Source organism: Folsomia candida, unplaced genomic scaffold, assembly GCF_002217175.1.
Source record: "Folsomia candida strain VU population unplaced genomic scaffold, ASM221717v1 Fcan01_Sc005, whole genome shotgun sequence".
NCBI classification, from domain to species: Eukaryota; Metazoa; Arthropoda; class Collembola; order Entomobryomorpha; family Isotomidae; genus Folsomia; species Folsomia candida.
Window position 1 is genome coordinate 3,967,422 of NW_019091197.1, and position 17,610 is coordinate 3,985,031.

Genomic DNA, 17,610 nt, shown 5'->3' on the forward strand with positions numbered 1-17,610 from the left:
AAGCTTTTGATTAACTATGTATTCCCATTATACTATGAAATATGGTTTCACGGAATTTCTAACTGCGACTTAATGAGATGCAAATAATTATGATTATGTATAATTCATATAAAAAACGTCATATGTATTTTGTGAATGAACGTTCTTTCATTGTAGTTTTGCGTAGCTCAATCAACAAATTTTGCATGGATTAGCCTGTTATTGTGACATTATGATCCAGTCATACATACATTTGTAACACCAAAACATCACTCAAACTGATAACACCGGTGTTACATAGGTATGCACATAGATACGCACGTGTTGTTGTTCATGCATCAACAAATTTATCGGTAAATGTTTTCGAAATTATTACGAATATCCGGTGGACTGTGGTATAAAAGAATTTCGATTCCTCCTCAAAAGTATCATAAGCATTTCAAGCAGCAATAGGCCAACAATTCCAGTTCATCACAAATCCATCACCCAAACCTCAAATCGAAAAATCATGCAAGCTACGAAGATTATCATTTTCCTCGGAGCAATTGTCGCCATGGTAAGAGATTATAATTTAATTACAAATTATCGATCGGATTCTAAACTTTATTTGTATTTTTGAAGGCACACGCAGTACCCGTATCTCTTCACGGAGGTAATTTCCAGTATGGGAAGGCTGTAAGCAACTCGATCTCATCCGCCGACCAACCCCCCACATCATCCGCCCAGAATGCCTTCCTGAACGTCGTCAGTGGGGACAGTCTTGCCTGGTGCGGAGGCTACACGGCGCCCGAATGCAGCAACGCCTGCTACTGGCTCGGCTACCGATGCTATCGATGCACATCCAGCTTTTGCGAATGCTCACAATCTGGGTGCTAAGTAATTAATTTGGTATTAACCTGGTTACCTCGCAACTTTTTTTGTGCAGCTAATAATTACTTTTTAAACCTATTTGTGATAATAAATTTTAACCGAAATTGAACAATAAAAATTTATATGAAAATGAAACTGACACACGGATTATAAATATTTACTACATTTACCAAATCGTTTCAACTTTTCTTACTAATTATTATTCTCTAATTTTGAAGTAAATATTCGTGGAGCAGTATTCTTAAGACGGATATTAACCATGAGTTTGCTCCCTTTTCCTTGACTCATTAGCACTTGTCGATCTGTCCGTGGTTTCTCTTAACGGAGTGGCACCAGGATGAAAAATGAATTACAGAAATTAAAATTCGGAGATAGCATGCAATCCTGTTATGAAGCAAAATGTTGGGAAGAACATGTTGTTGTAATAACAGTATTCTGCACTAACGACGTTATCTAGGCTATTAACCCCCACTGGGAATCACTTAGCCAATTTTGACTACTCTCGAACTTTCAATGGGGGTCTCCCAAATGCATGCTCTCAGATTTTGATGGAACTTGCATCAGTCACAAATTTATTTAATATTTAATCTGTAAAATGGATTACATATTTGCCGAGGCTATAATGTTTTGCGGATAGAAACTCCAAAAGAAAATTGAAAAATTTGTTGAAAAAATTTGATTCACAAAAATCAGCTCTACAAATTGTGCACATCTTAACAAAATCAAATTTTTGTGTCCTCGAACTTCCGGTTTTGATTATTGTTAATCATCATTTAAGTTTGTAATTTATTATCACTAATTTGGTCAAAATAGTGTAGCATATATACAGAGATACGTTGCGAGATCTGCATTATTAGTTTTCCATCTTGAAATGAAATTCGCGATTTCACTATCATATTTCTTTGGGCAAATAGTTCGGTTAATCCCTAAAGGCATCGTCCTAATAAAAATCGGAAATGTTTGCGAAAAAGCATTTTCGTCATAACAGATATAACACAGACACATACGTAGGTTTATGTAATCTGTTATGGCGTCTGAAATTATTCGCGTACCAGGAAATTCGCACGCCTCAAATTATGGTAAACTAAGGATGAGATACATAGGTGCATTGTTATTCCAGAAGTCTGTAAATATCATTACTACTCGCAGCGCAAATGTTAACCTTTTAAGCAGGCAATGGGTCAATTGTTATGCTGATTAGTGTTTGATCGCTGTGATCCAGTCACCTCAGCCAACAACGTGGATTGCGTTGTTATCTTTCGTGCAAAGGATAACAACAACAGAATTAAGTACGTGGTGATCTTCATGCATCACATCAATTTATCCAGAAATGTTTACACTGTTAACACATATGTATCCGGTGGATTGGGTATAAAAAGTCTGTTTAGGATCATTTTGGCATCACAAACATTCAAATCACTAACAACCAAACAACTATTCAACTGCTTCATATTGGAAACTTTTTTCCACAAAACTTTCTAGAAAATCATGCAAACCATGAAGATCGTCATTATTATCGGAGCCATTGTCGCCATGGTAAGTCAAATCTCTTAATCAATTACCATAAAATTAATAACCGGACTTATTCAGGTTTTAATTTTTATGACAGGCATGTGCTGCACCTGAACCTCTGGTAAATGCTGGAAAGGCCGTAAGCAATTCGATCTCTTCCGCTAACCAACCCCCCAAATCATCCGCCGAGAATATTTTCCTCAAGATTGCGAATGACGGAAGTCTTGCGTGGTGTGGAGGCTACACGGCGCCCGAATGCAGTAACGCCTGCTACTGGCTGGGATACCGATGCTATCAGTGCACTTCAAGCTCGTGTCGGTGTACGGATTATGGGTGTTAGGAATTTGATGGATGTTTTAATATAGCTAAGCATTTTTTATATGGATTACTAGATTTTTCAATGAAATAAACAATTATTATAACGATACAGAGTTGATTGTTATAACTGATTAAGTAGCTTCAGCTACCGGCATTTATAAAGCTTTATCCTTTTCATCCGCTTAATAAAATAGAAAAATCGTGTTTTTAACTATTACAACAAGTAATTGCGTGTTTATTGTTACTTATAAAAAATCATTACTAAAAAATCATTAAACAGGTTAACTATGCATAAGAAGGAAGATAAATGGATCGAATACGAATTAACATATCGGAAATGTCCTTATCATTTTCAAGTAATTCATTGGCTCGGACTAGGAAATCTCGCAAACCTGGAAATATATTATTCATTTTATGATTAATCGTCGAATTACAGCAGCCTTAATTAAAATTTAGGCTGTAATTTACCATCGTTATTCCTAGGAAATCCAAATTTACCCACAGCTTCTACTTGAATGTCCACAACAAGTGGAAATACCAATTTCATAACTTCAATCATATCGTTGCCTGCTTCCTCTTTTGCTCCATTTATTTTATCCAAATTATCTAATAAATCAAATAATTATTTTAATTGTTCAGTTATGGACTCAGAATAAAATATTTACCTGGCTCATTTATTCGGCTCCACATCAATTCCAATGCATCTGTAAAATAACATTTAAATTAAATTAAGTTGAATAGCAATTTCGCTTTAAAGTGATTCCTTTAATAACGTTAAGACATATAAATTTAATTACCTTTTACTGCTTGTGGTTTCAGCTCCTTTTTGACATTTTCATAGACATTCTCCATTCTTGTCGATTATAATTCAACTTAATTTCTTGTTTACAATTTTCAACAAAGATTTTTTTAAAGAGAAAGCAAACACACTGATGATTATCCTTTTAAAATCTCACGCAAAGAGAATCTCTGGAGCAGCACAACAAAGGGGGCGATCGAGCACGCGAGTCTTATGTAAATATTCATTCATGCAGATATTGTAGATTTCGATATGAATGTGCTTCCTCTCGCACAGTGAGTTTTTTGGAAAAAAACGATCAATTATTTTAAGGTCTAAAATGGACCCATGTGGGTGGGGGAGCATAAAAATATGGTTATTGTAGTTTTTGGAAGGGGGTGTGGTGTCTGGGGGGGGGTTTAATAAAGAATTGTTTATTCCAAGAATTCTCGTAAGCATACAGTACTACTTATGTACAGTGCACAGTTCCAAGCCAAATGCATAGAAAATCTTCTTGAACATTATTCCGTATAGTCAATAGTATTCAGAAATATTTTCCCTTTCTATAAATAGTCTATGCATTATGCATGGAAACCCCAGTAAGCCCCTTGATATCAAATTTATTTGTGTGTTTGTAAATTGATACATATGTACATATTTTCTATGGTATGTATGAATTCGCCATGTACTAAAAATTAAAAAAAAGTACAGTGGCAGCAAGATAACCTTACCCCGCCGAATCTCAAGGCCATGCGCGCACAACGACAGGCTCGATCCCGCACAAATCGCCTAAAAAACAGGGTCTCGTTTTTACTCTAGTGACCTTAATATTTGACCTTTTGAGGTCAAACTTGGCACACACATTGCCAATCATATTTCCCAGGGTGGTTTTCAAGGATTTTGACCTAGGTCACTTCAGTCACCTTCCAGAAATCACCAAACTTGTTGCATAATATTTCGTTTTTACACTCTAGTGACCGTAATACTTGACCTCTTGAGGTCAAACTTGGCACACACACTCACAACCATATTCCCCAAGGTGGTTTTCAAGGATTTTGACCTAGGTCACCTACGTGACCTTCCAGAAATTACCAAACTTTTTGCATAATATCTGGTTTTTACACTCTAGTGACCGTAGTACTTGACCTCTTGAGGTCAAACTTGGCACACACATTGCCAATCATATTCCCCAGGGTGGTTCTCAAGGATTTTGACCTAGGTCACTTCAGTCACCTTCCAGAAATTACCAAACTTTTTGCATAATATTTGGTTTTTACACTCTAGTGACCTTAATATTTGACCTCTTGAAATCAAACTTGGCACACACATTGCCAATCATATTCCCCAGGGTGGTTTTCAAGGATTTTGACCTAGGTCACTTCAGTGACCTTCCAGAAATTACCAAACTTGTTACATGATATTTGGTTTTTACACTCTAGTGACCTTAATATTTGACACACACATTGCCAATCATATTCCCCAGGGTGGTTTTCAAGGATTTTGACCTAGGTCACCTACGTGACCTTCCAGAAATTACCAAACTTTTTGCATAATATTTGGTTTTTACACTCTAGTGACCGTAATAGTTGACCTTTTGAGGTCAAACTTGGCAGACACATTGCCAATCATATTCCCCAGGGTGGTTTTCAAGGTCACGTAGGTGACCTAGGTCAAAATCCTTGAGAACCACCCTGGGTAATATGGTTGTGAGTGTGTGTGCCAAGTTTGACCTCAAAAGGTCAAGTATTACGGTCACTAGAGTGTAAAAACCAAATATTATGCAACAAGTTTGGTGATTTCTGGAAGGTGACTGAAGTGACCTAGGTCAAAATCCTTGAAAACCACCCTGGGAAATATGATTGGCAATGTGTGTGCAAAGTTTGACCTCAAAAGGTCAAATATTAAGGTCACTAGAGTGTAAAAAAATAAAAACGAGACCCCGTTTTTTAGGCGATTTGTGCGGGATCGAGCCTGTCGTTGTGCGCGCATGGCCTTGAGATTCGGCGGGGTAAGGTTATCTTGCTGCCACTGTACTAGTGACTACAAAAAGTCAACTATAAATACATTTATGTATGCATGCACTTGTCACGTATCTGCCTCTGTCATGATGACATTGTCATTTGTTACAATGTTTAATATTCAGTACTATAGGTACTCAACTGGCAATATATGTAAATAAATCCATATCAGGTTTAATTAAAAAAGACCTTGATTCAAGTGCTTGTTCGTTCAAAAGCACCACACGTGCAGATGATATGCTCAATCTTCTTTAAATACTTCAGCCTCTCTACTGCACTATTTGAATTATTCTCCTCACATTTAACAAAAATGTCATACAAAATCCAACCCGTTTCAAAACCCGTCTTATTCGGAGAATCTCCGCTCTGGGATAATCGCCGACAACAATTAATTTTCACGAATTGCTTCGGCAAATCCGTCTCAATATTTGATCCACTTTCTGGAGAAACTGCATCAAAAGAAGTCAAACTAGAGAATGGAGAAATTGCTTGGATTGGGGTATCCATGCCGTATTCATCGTCCACTACGAAATTTTTAGTCTCCTTATCAACCGGAAGTATGGTCGAATTTGATTGGGACTTGGGCCAAGTGACCAAAATACTGTACACGTTGGACGAGGGAGACATAAAGGCAACTTTGGAGGATGGCAAATGCGACTCGCAGGGCAGATATTGGACAGGAATTGCGAAATTTGAGGATATGGGTTCATTACAAGTGAATGAAGGAAATGGTAAATTTTAGGACAATCTGTGTTTAATGGACTAATCTAATATTTGAGTCGTGAATAGGGAACATTTTTAGCCTCTCCGCAAAGCATGACGGGTTCCTGGACAATAAATTAGCCGCAGGGAACTACGATGTTCCAAATGGTCTGGGATGGAACAAAGAGGGGACAAAGCTCTTTTGGAATGATTTGACTCGAAGGGTGACAAACGTGTTCGATTTTGATGTCCAGTCAGGACAATTGTGTAAGTATTTAAGATCTGATTTATATATGTATGTATAGTATTGTTTTGGTTCATAGGTATCTATGAAAATGCGATTGTGTTTTTGTATTTTTTAGTAATTATTTAATTTGGGTTCGAAAATTGTGTACCCATTTAAACTTACAGTTGTCTTAATATTTTACCGATATTTTCCAATAGCAAATAGGAAGGTATTGCTGGATTATAAAAACTACCCTCAACTTGAGGGTTCTTTTCCCGACGGATTGTGCACCGATGTCAATGGAAATGTCTGGATTGCTAATTGGAAAGGAAAAAGCGTGATCAAAGTTGATGGAGAAACGGGTAATAATTATTTAGAAATTTAGTCTTGGTAGTGAGTGCGTATATTTATATTAATATGATCTAATTTGATTAAGGTATACTTGTGGACACAATTACTATTCCGACGACGAACGTAACCTCCCTCTGCTTTGGTGGACCTAACTATGATTCAATGTATGTAACCACGACGTCAATAAATTTGGACTTGACCACCGTTCAAGGGGAACCCGATGCGGGAAAATTGATTAGAATTCAAAATCCACGGGACAATTGCTTTAAAGGGGTGCAAGAGAGTTTTTTTGCTTTATGAAGGATACCAGCGATCTAATAAATATTTCAAAACAATGGTAAAGGTTAGCTAAAAGATGTGCATTTCGAAAAGTTGAATATATGTAAATTGACATGCAATATGAAATTAATTTCATGTAATAATTAATTTCCTTACAACGTAGCTATAATACATAAATATGTAGTTAGATTGATTTTAAGTACGTGGATGCACGTCATTTATGTATATAAAGTAAGTATGCAAAATACCTACAGTGTGAAAATTTTAAGTTGTTTTAAGTTACATCATTTTTTGCATCTTGCATGTTTACGTACATAGATAAAAAATAAATGAAACAATCAAATTTATTATGTATCAAAATTTTATTATTCGACATGAATTAGAATTATTGTAACAGACCAGATTAAGAAAGTAATTTGTTTAATAAAACAATAGACGGTGTAACGGCTATGTAAACAAACCAATATAATTAATTATTTATTTAGCACCCAGATTGTGAGCATTCACAAAAGCTGGAAGTGCAGCGATAGCATCGGTAGCCCAGCCAGTAGCAGGCGTTGCTGCATTCGGGCGCCGTGTAGCCGCCGCACCACGCAAGACTGTCCCCACTGACAATGTTCAGGAAGGCATTCTGGGCGGAGGATGTGGGGGGTTGGTCGGCGGATGAGATCGAGTTGCTCACGGCCTTCCCATATTGAAAATTACCCCCGTGGAGAGATTCAGGTGCTGCGTGTGCCTTCATAAATACAAATAAAGTTTAGCATCTGATCGATAGTTTGCAATTAATTTTTGTTCTGTTACCATGGCGACAACGGCTCCGAGCAAAATGATAATCTTCATGGCTTGCATGATTTTTCGGTTTGAAGTTTAAACGAGGATTGGGTGATGAACTGGACTTGTTGGCTTATTGCTGGTTGAAATGCTTATGATACTTTTGAAATTGTTTTATACACCGTCCACCGGATATTCGTAATAGCGTTTCGAAAACATTTATCGATAAATTTTTGATGCATAAACAACAACACGTGCAAACGTATGCATATAATACCGGTGTTATCAGTTTTGGTAACAAAGCAAATGTTGTGGTGTTTGCTGTAATGCTGTTATGATTTAATCAGAGGATGATCAGCATAACAATTGATGTCGACTACGTTATGATAATAAATAAATATTTTAATCCCAGAAGGACTACTGTCGAAACATCATGCAATTTGTTTAACTGAATTTTAAATTAAACTAAATTCATACTTAGGTTAATTAAAATAAAATAAAAATCAACTTAAGATAAAATAAATATTTTTGACAAGCATCGATGCAGATTTATTGCATATTCTGTTCCTACGTATGATAACCACAAAGTGTTTCCAAAAATGACGGATATGCAAAGTCACAAAATTGACATGCTAGTTTCCCATGTCATGCGAGATTTGACTTTCACCTTTCTTCGGACAATAAATTTGTTTGTTAAAATTAATATATTTTGCAGGCAGGCTTCTGTGTTAGACCAAATCGACACAAGATGTGTTGCGAAACAATACACTTTTGTGCAACGCAAATATCCACAATCAACTTCAGATAACGTTTCGATTTTAACTTGCGACTCGCAAATTGCGAGGAAGACAGGGTTATTGCGTATGAAATTCGCGTACCAGGAAATTTGCACGCCTCAAAGTATTTTATACTGAGGATGAGATAGATGCATTGTTACTCCAGATTGTACCTGTAAATATCCGTAGTCACAGCGCAAATATCAACTTTTTATGCAGGCAATGGGTTAATTCTTATGCTGATTAAAGTTTGATTTAACTGATCCAGTCACCTCAGCCAACAACACGGATTGCGCTGTTATCTTCGTGCAAATGATAACAACAACAGCATTACGTGGTGATCTTCATGCATCATATAAATTTATCCAGAAATGTTTACAACTTTGAAACACATGTATCCGGTGGACTGGGTATAAAAAGTCAGTTTTGGATCATTTTGGTATTACAAACATTCAAATCACCAACAGCCAAACAACTACTTTTCAACTACTTCATTTGGAAACTTTTTCCACCAAACTTTGTAAAAAATCATGCAGACCATGAAGGTTATCATTTTGCTCGGAGCCGTTGTTGCCATGGTAAGAGAACAAAAATTAACTAGAAACTCTCGAATTCTGAACTTTATTTGTATTTATGAAGGCCCACGCAGCACCAGAATCTCTTCACGGAGGTAATTCTCAATATGGGAAGGCTGTAAGCAACTCGATCTCATCTGCCGACCAACCCCCCACATCATCCGCCCAGAATGCCTTCCTGAACATTGTGAGTGGGGACAGTCTTGCGTGGTGCGGGGGCTACACGGCGCCCGAATGCAGCAACGCCTGCTACTGGCTCGGCTACCGATGCTATCGATGCACATCCAGCTTTTGTGAATGCTCCCAATCTGGGTGTTAAATAATTAATTTATATTAACATATGGTTATTGCACACCACATTTTTCACATTTTTATTTTGTGCAGCTAAGGAAATATGATCCTAAATATGAAATAAAAATATACAATAGGGAGTTTGCATGAATGTTTCCGTGGACCCTGAACGTGGCGTAGAACCGTAGATTTTCATACTACGTCGACGTTGCGTTGTGACAGTTTGCAAATTCACGTCCGTGCGTAAACCGTAACGTAAAAACGCATCTTTTTTGTACGTTGCACGGTTACGGAATTATAGTTTGCAATTCCACAATTAAATAAATACGTAATTATGTTTTCTTCTCATTTTTACTCCTGGTTGTGAATTATTTTTGAATTATCAACAAAAATTTTTGTTGATGCAAATTTTAAAATTAAATATGTATCACCTTACTCGAAAGAACTTGAGAGCGTTATTTCTTCGAGGAGTTATTTCATTCCCAGATTATGTGAGATTTACGAAATTGAGAAACTACCACGTCCGACGAAGTTTCAAAACCCTTCCCAGCATTAACTTAGATAGTGGCGGAGATAAGCGACCTGGACTGTGAAATAAACTTCAGATTCAAGTGCCACGAGATCCGACGCCTCCTGGTAGCATTACGCATACCAAAAATATGTATTTTACCATGTGGTCATAAATTCGCCGGTATTACTCTCGAAGTTGAACATTAATCTTGGCTTCATATTTTATATAATATTTCTAATTTTCAAGGGCTTGAAGGACTATTGATACTGTTGAGAAGATTATGCTACCCTAATAGATTGCACGATTTAGAAATTACTTTCAACAGGGACTACAGCCTTCTCTCAAGGATATCAAACTGGATGACTGAATATATACACGGGCAATTTTCACATCTTCTGAGGTCACTGAATAGTCACGAATGGCTAACTCCGATGAAGCTGCAGGAATTTGCTGATGTAATTATGAGTATTTCTCCCACACATTTTGATGTAATTTTATAATTCTATTTTTTCACTTTTCAGACACTTGTCAATTCTGGGTGTGCCTATCCAAATGTAGTAGGTTTTATTGATGGTACCGCACGCCCAATTTGCCGGCCAAGTATCAATCAAAGACAAGTTTACAGTGGTTATTACAAAACACACACACTGAAGTACCAATCAATAATGCTGCCAAATGGAATCATTGGAAGGTTGGATGGGCCCTTTAACGGACGAAGGCATGACTCCGCTATTCTCGGACTTAGTGGTCTAATTGAAGAATTAGAACGCAAATTTGTACAGAACGACGGTTCCTGGTACACTCTGTACGGAGACCCCGGGTATGCAAATCAAAAATTTATAAAAATTGGATACAAGAACAATTCCCGAAATCCATTGACGATTCAGCAAAAAAATTTCAATCGAGACATGTCAGCACTGAGAGTTCACGTTGAGTATGGTTTTGGCAAAGTTATTCAGTTGTTCGTCTTCTTGGACTATAAGAAAAACCAGAAACTTCTACTTCAATGTCTGAGGAAGCAGTACGATGTTGCCGTAATTCTATCAAACTGTCATACGTGTTTAAGAGGAAGTCAAGTAACGAAGTACTTTGGATGTGCACCACCGGAACTAGAGGAATATCTTCACTAAAATTGTTTTTTTATTTTGGAACTAAAGTGTACAAGAATTGGTTAACTATGAATATACACAATTGTGTACTTTAAATTTAATTTTAGTGTTTAACAATTTAAATCGTAACACGATTTTGTAGCAAAATAAATATTTCAGAATTAAAATTAAAATATGAAAAATAGCTTAGTTTTTGTTGTTTTGTAATGCGTCCGTGAGTACTTTCAACGTTTGCTGAAAAGTTTCAAACATTAGTTGGCGTTGTTCAGTTTCCTGCTGCAATCTCTTTTCACGTATAAGTTCCAACTCTAATCGCTTCGTATCGTTTGCAATTTCCGCCCGCTTGGTCTCCTCTTCAAGACGAAATCGCTTCTGTTCAATTTCCAAGTCATGGTTCACTTTCTTCGTCAGCAAGTCCTCCTCGTACCTTAATTTGGACCTCTTTGCCCGATTTTTATTTGGGGGCGGCGGAACGTCTTCATCTGAGATTAAGAGGAAGATAAGAATTAAAGATGGATAAGGGAGGTAAGTATGAAAAATGTGAATCTAAATATTTAACTGTGCTATGTGCTTACAATTTCGCTTGAGCACTTCATCTCGATCTATATCTGCCAAGATTTTTTCGGCCTTTCTATCGCTTTTGCTCGTTGGTACAGGGTCACCAGAATCAGCGCCATGAAAAATATTTACTGGAGCGGCCTCCTCCTCTATGAGCTTAACAATTTCTTCCATGCATTTTCCTATTTCGGACTGCTCCTCCTCAGTCCCAGTTCTAAATTTATCGAATTACTGCATGAAAAATAGCCATATCATTGTAGAGTAACAGGAAATGATCTTACTTGTAAATTAACTGTTCCTGTTTGTATTTGTTCGAAAGGTTTTCAACTCTTTCGCGAGCAGTCCGAGCTGAAACTTGATATCCAAACACTTGCAGTAAACTTGCAGAAACATCGTTCCACTTTTGTCTGCCTAGCTGGAAGGGATTTACATTTATTGCGGTAGTAAGTAAGTTTCTATCACTTTCCAGAGTGAATCGAAATTTCGCCGGCACTTTTTTCGGTTCCAAAACCTGCAATCAGGACCCATTTTAGTAAATTGCGTAAGATTAAATATACAAGTGAAATGCAGTAATGATGTGTTTACTAAATTTACCTTCGCTGGTGGTTTTTTTCCAACCATTTCCGGTTTGTTTCGTAGAAATGCTCGAGTCCATAGAACGTCCGTGAAAAATGGTTTTTCACGTTGATTTTTATACGTAGTGACAGAGAAAACACCGTAAATACGTGAAAAATTACGGATGTCTCACTACGGGTCACGTTGAGTGTTTTTATGCAAACTGTCGCCCTCCGCAACGTGATGACCTGAAAAATTTCCGTGAAAAGCTACGGAATCACGTTGCTACGTCACGGAAATTGTTTACGGAAGTATACATGCAAACTCCCTAATATACATTTATAAATGCATAGTTTTATTTTATCCGTACTCGTGTGTCTAGGAAAGATGTGAATAATCAATTTTTTCCGATAGATAAATGTTTGCGGTTTTTCTTTAGTTTAGAATTTAGGACTTTAGATTGTCACTTAAATTAATTACTTAAGAACTATCCATAGCTTGGAATTGGACAATAACGACCATGTATGTCGCTATAGCTGCCAGAATCTATGTAGGGGAAAAACGGAAAGTACACAAGCTAAATCTTTGACATAGTTATCCATGTGTAATTAAAGTAATTTGTTTACTTACTGATATTAGTAACCTCAGGTCCAGCGTTAACAGAGTGTTATCAAGTTTAATAGGATCCAAGGCAGGTAATCTTTCTACGTTTTCCATCTTTCGAAATATTTAAGCATTTAGAAACATTTTCATACAAAAAAAGTTGTAATCTATTGAGTTTAATGCAAGTCTTACCACCAGTCCTGCTCCACCCACTGCCCGAGACTTTTTCGAAATTTCAAAACTTTCAAATTTCACACGTTTGCAAAACTGCCTACTTCCCCGTTCCACCCCACTCGCGCAGCTCGTCAACCAATATAAACTTGCCACCCCGATCACCATTTGCGTTACGGACAAGCCAAACAAAACATATTCTTTAATCCTAATCAAGCTGTACGAGGAGTATGCGACATACAGCAAGTAAATGAATAAATACATGATATTAATATTCAAATATTTTGCAAACAAGTCAAGAAATTCGGTAACATTGCGATCAAGCGCGATGTAAACTTCGACCAATTCCTGTACCCTTAAAGCCTTATCATTCCTCAAATTCGATAAACTTTGCAGTAACAAAGTTACAATTAATTCATAACTCGCTACGAAATAGATCAACCCATGCAAAGCGAAACAGCTAAGGACTGAATTCAACGAAAAAATCCAGACATTCCAAAATTTCAGGATGTCTCCGTCGTCAAACTTGGATAAGACACCCTGTTTCATATAAAGTATGGACTGGAGAATGGAATTTATCCAATGTAGGGTGCCATGTAAGACAAATTTCGTCCAACAATTACGACTCCACTTGATCTGGATCGACCTATCAAAATTGTCCGTTTGGAATTTCTCTACCAAGAGGCAGAAAGATTGCCAAAACGTGGCAAATTTTTTGCGACTCAAAAATAAAATCAGCCTAGACAATATGGGACAAAAGATGGAAGCAACCCCGTAAAAAACGTTGATCATGAGGAACGTGTTACGGCCTTGCATGACAAATTCTGGGATTTCGTCACGCTCTTGGGTGTAAGTGAGTGATACAAGGAATAAGGGAAAAAGGGTTATGCAGATTAATGTGATAAGCCATATGGCGGGAAGTGATAAGTAGAACGGGGTGGGGAGTGGGGAGATAGAATTTGAAGAGGATTTTATCGATGTGGGGAAGAAGCCGGAGAGTTGTAGGATTCTGAAGGGCAGATTGGCACAGAAGGTGATGAGGGATTTTTGAGGGTGCGATGGGGATTTGACAGGATTATTTTGAAGGTGCAAGTTTTTCTGCATTTTAGAAATGGTTTTATGTGGCAAGTGATCGATTAGTGGGTAGATTCTATTATGAGGTGGTGTTTTCGCAATTGAGTTTTTCAGATGATAATTCACTATTTGTCTTTGGGGTTGAGGAAAAATGGTTCATTAGCGAAATAACTTATTACTTATAGTGTACATACTTACATAAATGCATTTCTATTTATAAGTATTTTGCTACGTTTGTTTATCCTGCATGTGGATAAGTAATTAGTAGTACATGAATCTATTTATTTGTTTGTACAGATGCCCAGTTTATGAGGAGCAGGAATAACTATAATAAGAGATATACATAAGTAATTTTAGCAACCAGGATTTTAGAAAATTCAGCATGTAATTTTGAATTTAAGTATCTTGTTTTTGAAATGAATGTTGTTCGTCAGCAGTCCGGATAAGATGACTCTCCATTAAATATTTATCTATGTAGTTACAACCTAAATTGTATATGTACGCATAAATATAGGTATGTATATGCATACATATGTACGTGCATGCATATGCTATTATAAAATTTGCATGATAATAGACCTGCACAATTTTGGAAGGTCGTTTTTCATAATTTCGTAAGTCAACAAATACAAAAATTCAAATTGTGTTGCCTCGTGCAAGCAATTTTTCATAACTTGTGGCAGGTACATACATACATTCCCAAATTTTTAGCAGGCATATTGCATACATACATAAATATGTATATATGTAGGTATCTGAAAGGGCATATCCTGTGCTATTAACTTATGCTAGGAAATTCCTCAAATTACAGCACTTTAGAATTTTAGACCGAAAAGTGGTAGATGCATGTATGAAACATGGTTTACTAAATGACAGCAACCTATCAATTTCCAGAGGTAGATTATCACTAATTTCTTTTAAAAAAATTGTTCACAAGCTAATCATTTTTTATGGCTTGAATTTGACCTTTACTATGACGGCAAACCATTTTTATTTGTATTAGCGTTTTAATATTCAACCAACTTGTCAAACGTTTTTAATCTCCCAAAACATTTCCAATAAGAATCCATTTCCTAAAATGTATACAGAAAATCTTCCAAAAATTTTGCATTCATCTCTTCTAGTCGCATCATCCATTGGTGCATCGGGCATTAAATTCAGCAAGAAAACCAAAAATTTTTACATTTCCCCTATTTCCCGTTCAATGCTGCGTGGATTCCCTTTAATTTCCGTTGCGATGAACATATTTGCGGTTGTAAGAACACTCGAACTGTTCTATTTTAAAGGAGGCCACGAGAATCCGTATTTTTATATGTGCTACATTGGTTCATTCGCCTTGGTCATGGTGAATAGTGCCGCAATATTCGCCAATTGGAGCCAGAATAAAATTTGCCGGTTAATGAATCACCTGTATGGCTTTGGATTGCAATTTCGAAGTAAGTAAGATTTCTATATATATCGACGTCACGAATCTTTTTCACACTGAATGTTCACGTTATGGGGACAATTTTGCAATTAATCACGGGCGAGCTTAAAATATAAAGTCCAGACATGCACTAAAAGGGGAAAGTGAATGGGAAACACATTCAAATTAAGTGTGCAGTGACCGCCAATGCCATGGGGACATCAATATTGCAGAATAGGGAAGAGAGGGGTTTATATAACAGGGGCCGACGATAGGGACATCGAATAACCTTGTGGACATTGTCCCCTTATCCCCACGCTTCCCCGGCTACTGGACGTGTCCAGTAGCTACGGTGTCGTTCCGACCAATAAGGAGGAATTTCGCATCAAATTCAAATGTTTTTTGAAACTGCTAGCTTAAAAATGTTAATTTATGCTATTTTTATTTTTCTTTACAGAAAAATGGATGACAAAGTCATACAACCCAAACAAACTGTCCTGCATTCCTGGCAGGATTTTGGATATCTTCCTACTTTCCTTGTGCGTCATGTCGGTTTTTCCCTTATTCTGTGTTCCGATCTATCTCAACAATATGAATCTTCCAATTTTACTCCCTTCGATCCTCCCTCAAGCAGAGGAACACGAACTTTGGGACTTTGCCCTAAAACAAAATTATTTAGTAAATTTTGTCTTCGGCTCGGTCATAATTGTTGGATCGCTGTGGGTTGGACAGCTTTTCTTGGCCCTTAGCATATTTTGTTTTCTGTATACACGTAAGTCCGACAGAAGGAAATGGATTGTAGAAAATTTGAATTTGGCGGAAATTTGTTTTTACCCAGTTAATTTTTCGCACAGTTTCGGTGCTATCTTTGATCAATGACGAGTTTCGGGTCCCACTTATTGCAACTTCGAAACCCTCAAGTAACACAATCAGCTTACTTCGGACTGTTCGACACCTCCCGAAGGAGTACAACTGCGTCCAACTGCTGCATAAAGATGCAAATGGAATTATCAGATATATGATTCCCATTTTACAGAGCGAATTTCTCCAATTTATTCTATCATGTAATGTAATTCTGATAAGAAATTGGACTTCGATGGACATCTATGCCAAGGTAATGTCAAACATATTTATGCAGCGCAAAGGTTTGAATGGGTTTAATCTTAAGTACTCTGAAAAAGTTACTGGCTTCTGAATTAAAGTTGGACAATGCCTAGAGCAAGAAAAAAAATGGCCGACATTTTAGGCAACAGTTGGAATTAATTTAAATTTCGAGCAAATAGGGCATGCCATACATAAATTTCGTAATTATCGTAGTTACAAGATATATGCAAAGTGGGAAACTCCATTAAAATATTTTGAAGTTCGGCTTTGATATTAATTGTTGGTTGTAATTTCCGAATTTGGTTTCCTTTTAAGCATTTCACTTTATTTATTTAATTGTTTCTTGGTATAGGCGCAACTGTTGACTTGGTCCTTCACATTCCAGTTCGGGTGGACCATGGGGCTCGAAGTTGTGGGGCGGTATGCTAAAATGTCAAAAACTACGCTAATGTCGTGGAAGAATTTGCACTCTGTTTCAAAGCATGAGAAAAAATGTTTCACGAAATACGCAAAAACTTGTCAACCACTAGCGTTTGGGGCTGGCGGAGTCTTTACGGTAAATAGACGGACGGTACTCAAGTTTATAAGGTCCACGGTTAAAGGGACGTTTAAAGCTTTGCTCGCGATTGGTCGGAGATGAATCTTCTCAAGGATATTATCACAATCCAATGGGTTTTATTGAGAAGAGATAAGTCAGGTTGGGTGGTTTTTCGAAATATAATTACTGGTTTATCAAATTACATGTGAGCATAAAATTTTAATCCGTTGTAGGTTTCGGAAAGAAGATAGGACATAAATACATAAGTTGATAAACCTGTTTAGCAAATTATTTTTGAATACACACACAAACATAAATTTACAAACTTCTTGTTTGTAATTACCTATGTACAGACTAGATTGTAAATAGATCTGATGTTTTATAATAATAAAAAACATATTTTGGGGTATATATACTAATTCATAAGTGAACACATAAGTATATATTTACATATATGCATATGTACATAGCATAGGGCGTACAACCAAATGCATACATAAATATGCAATTTTGGGTGTATATATTAAATAATTAGG

The 17,610-nt window shown here is 36.8% G+C and overlaps 6 protein-coding genes and 2 long non-coding RNA genes across 11 annotated transcripts; 5 read left to right on the top strand and 3 right to left on the bottom strand.

The window, feature by feature from the left end:
* Window positions 1-378: 378 nt before the first annotated feature.
* Window positions 379-988, top strand: LOC110849588. Its single transcript, XM_022097018.2, has 2 exons — window positions 379-535; window positions 601-988. The coding sequence occupies exons 1-2, from the start codon at window positions 488-490 to the stop codon at window positions 853-855; spliced, it is 303 nt and encodes a 100-aa protein (XP_021952710.1). The 5' UTR covers window positions 379-487; the 3' UTR covers window positions 856-988.
* A 1,237-nt stretch (window positions 989-2,225) lies between these two features.
* On the top strand, window positions 2,226-2,788 carry LOC110849589. Its single transcript, XR_002547851.2, has 2 exons — window positions 2,226-2,385; window positions 2,459-2,788. It is a non-coding gene; the product is annotated as an uncharacterized LOC110849589 (long non-coding RNA).
* A 95-nt stretch (window positions 2,789-2,883) lies between these two features.
* Window positions 2,884-3,863, bottom strand: LOC110849586. The gene is made up of 4 exons (XM_022097017.2): window positions 3,477-3,863; window positions 3,345-3,383; window positions 3,148-3,285; window positions 2,884-3,071 (listed from the first exon to the last, which is right to left on the bottom strand). The coding sequence occupies exons 1-4, from the start codon at window positions 3,529-3,531 to the stop codon at window positions 2,965-2,967; spliced, it is 339 nt and encodes a 112-aa protein (XP_021952709.1). The 5' UTR covers window positions 3,532-3,863; the 3' UTR covers window positions 2,884-2,964.
* A 1,827-nt stretch (window positions 3,864-5,690) lies between these two features.
* On the top strand, window positions 5,691-7,489 carry LOC110849590 (regucalcin). The gene is made up of 4 exons (XM_022097019.2): window positions 5,691-6,206; window positions 6,265-6,444; window positions 6,622-6,765; window positions 6,840-7,489. The coding sequence occupies exons 1-4, from the start codon at window positions 5,708-5,710 to the stop codon at window positions 7,052-7,054; spliced, it is 1,038 nt and encodes a 345-aa protein (XP_021952711.2). The 5' UTR covers window positions 5,691-5,707; the 3' UTR covers window positions 7,055-7,489.
* LOC118435564 lies at window positions 7,360-7,995 on the bottom strand. The gene is made up of 2 exons (XR_004834884.1): window positions 7,835-7,995; window positions 7,360-7,769 (listed from the first exon to the last, which is right to left on the bottom strand). It is a non-coding gene; the product is annotated as an uncharacterized LOC118435564 (long non-coding RNA).
* Window positions 7,996-8,983: 988 nt separating this feature from the next.
* LOC110850356 lies at window positions 8,984-11,143 on the top strand. Of its 2 annotated transcripts, XM_022097791.2 has the most exons (4): window positions 8,984-9,158; window positions 9,220-10,137; window positions 10,204-10,412; window positions 10,479-11,143. In XM_022097791.2, exons 3-4 carry the CDS (start codon window positions 10,317-10,319, stop codon window positions 11,085-11,087), a joined length of 705 nt encoding a protein of 234 aa, XP_021953483.1. In that variant the 5' UTR covers window positions 8,984-9,158; window positions 9,220-10,137; window positions 10,204-10,316; the 3' UTR covers window positions 11,088-11,143. The 2 variants fall into 2 exon arrangements, with proteins under 2 accessions (XP_021953483.1, XP_021952833.1); XM_022097141.2 differs by lacking the exons at window positions 10,204-10,412; window positions 10,479-11,143 and having other exon boundaries at window positions 8,998-9,158; window positions 9,220-9,794.
* Window positions 11,144-11,232: 89 nt separating this feature from the next.
* On the bottom strand, window positions 11,233-14,080 carry LOC118435744. Of its 2 annotated transcripts, XR_004834985.1 has the most exons (4): window positions 12,975-14,080; window positions 12,810-12,896; window positions 11,642-12,725; window positions 11,233-11,548 (listed from the first exon to the last, which is right to left on the bottom strand). XR_004834985.1 is itself a non-coding variant. In XM_035852147.1 (3 exons), the coding sequence occupies exons 1-3, from the start codon at window positions 14,055-14,057 to the stop codon at window positions 12,660-12,662; spliced, it is 1,236 nt and encodes a 411-aa protein (XP_035708040.1). In that variant the 5' UTR covers window positions 14,058-14,080; the 3' UTR covers window positions 11,618-12,659. The 2 variants fall into 2 exon arrangements, 1 of the variants encoding a protein (XP_035708040.1); XM_035852147.1 differs by lacking the exon at window positions 11,233-11,548 and having other exon boundaries at window positions 11,618-12,725.
* Window positions 14,081-15,848: 1,768 nt separating this feature from the next.
* On the top strand, window positions 15,849-17,493 carry LOC118435745. Of its 2 annotated transcripts, XR_004834986.1 has the most exons (4): window positions 16,082-16,204; window positions 16,287-16,546; window positions 16,889-17,233; window positions 17,308-17,493. XR_004834986.1 is itself a non-coding variant. In XM_035852148.1 (3 exons), the coding sequence occupies exons 1-3, from the start codon at window positions 15,865-15,867 to the stop codon at window positions 17,174-17,176; spliced, it is 888 nt and encodes a 295-aa protein (XP_035708041.1). In that variant the 5' UTR covers window positions 15,849-15,864; the 3' UTR covers window positions 17,177-17,493. The 2 variants fall into 2 exon arrangements, 1 of the variants encoding a protein (XP_035708041.1); XM_035852148.1 differs by having other exon boundaries at window positions 15,849-16,204; window positions 16,889-17,493.
* The last annotated feature ends 117 nt before the right edge of the window (window positions 17,494-17,610 follow it).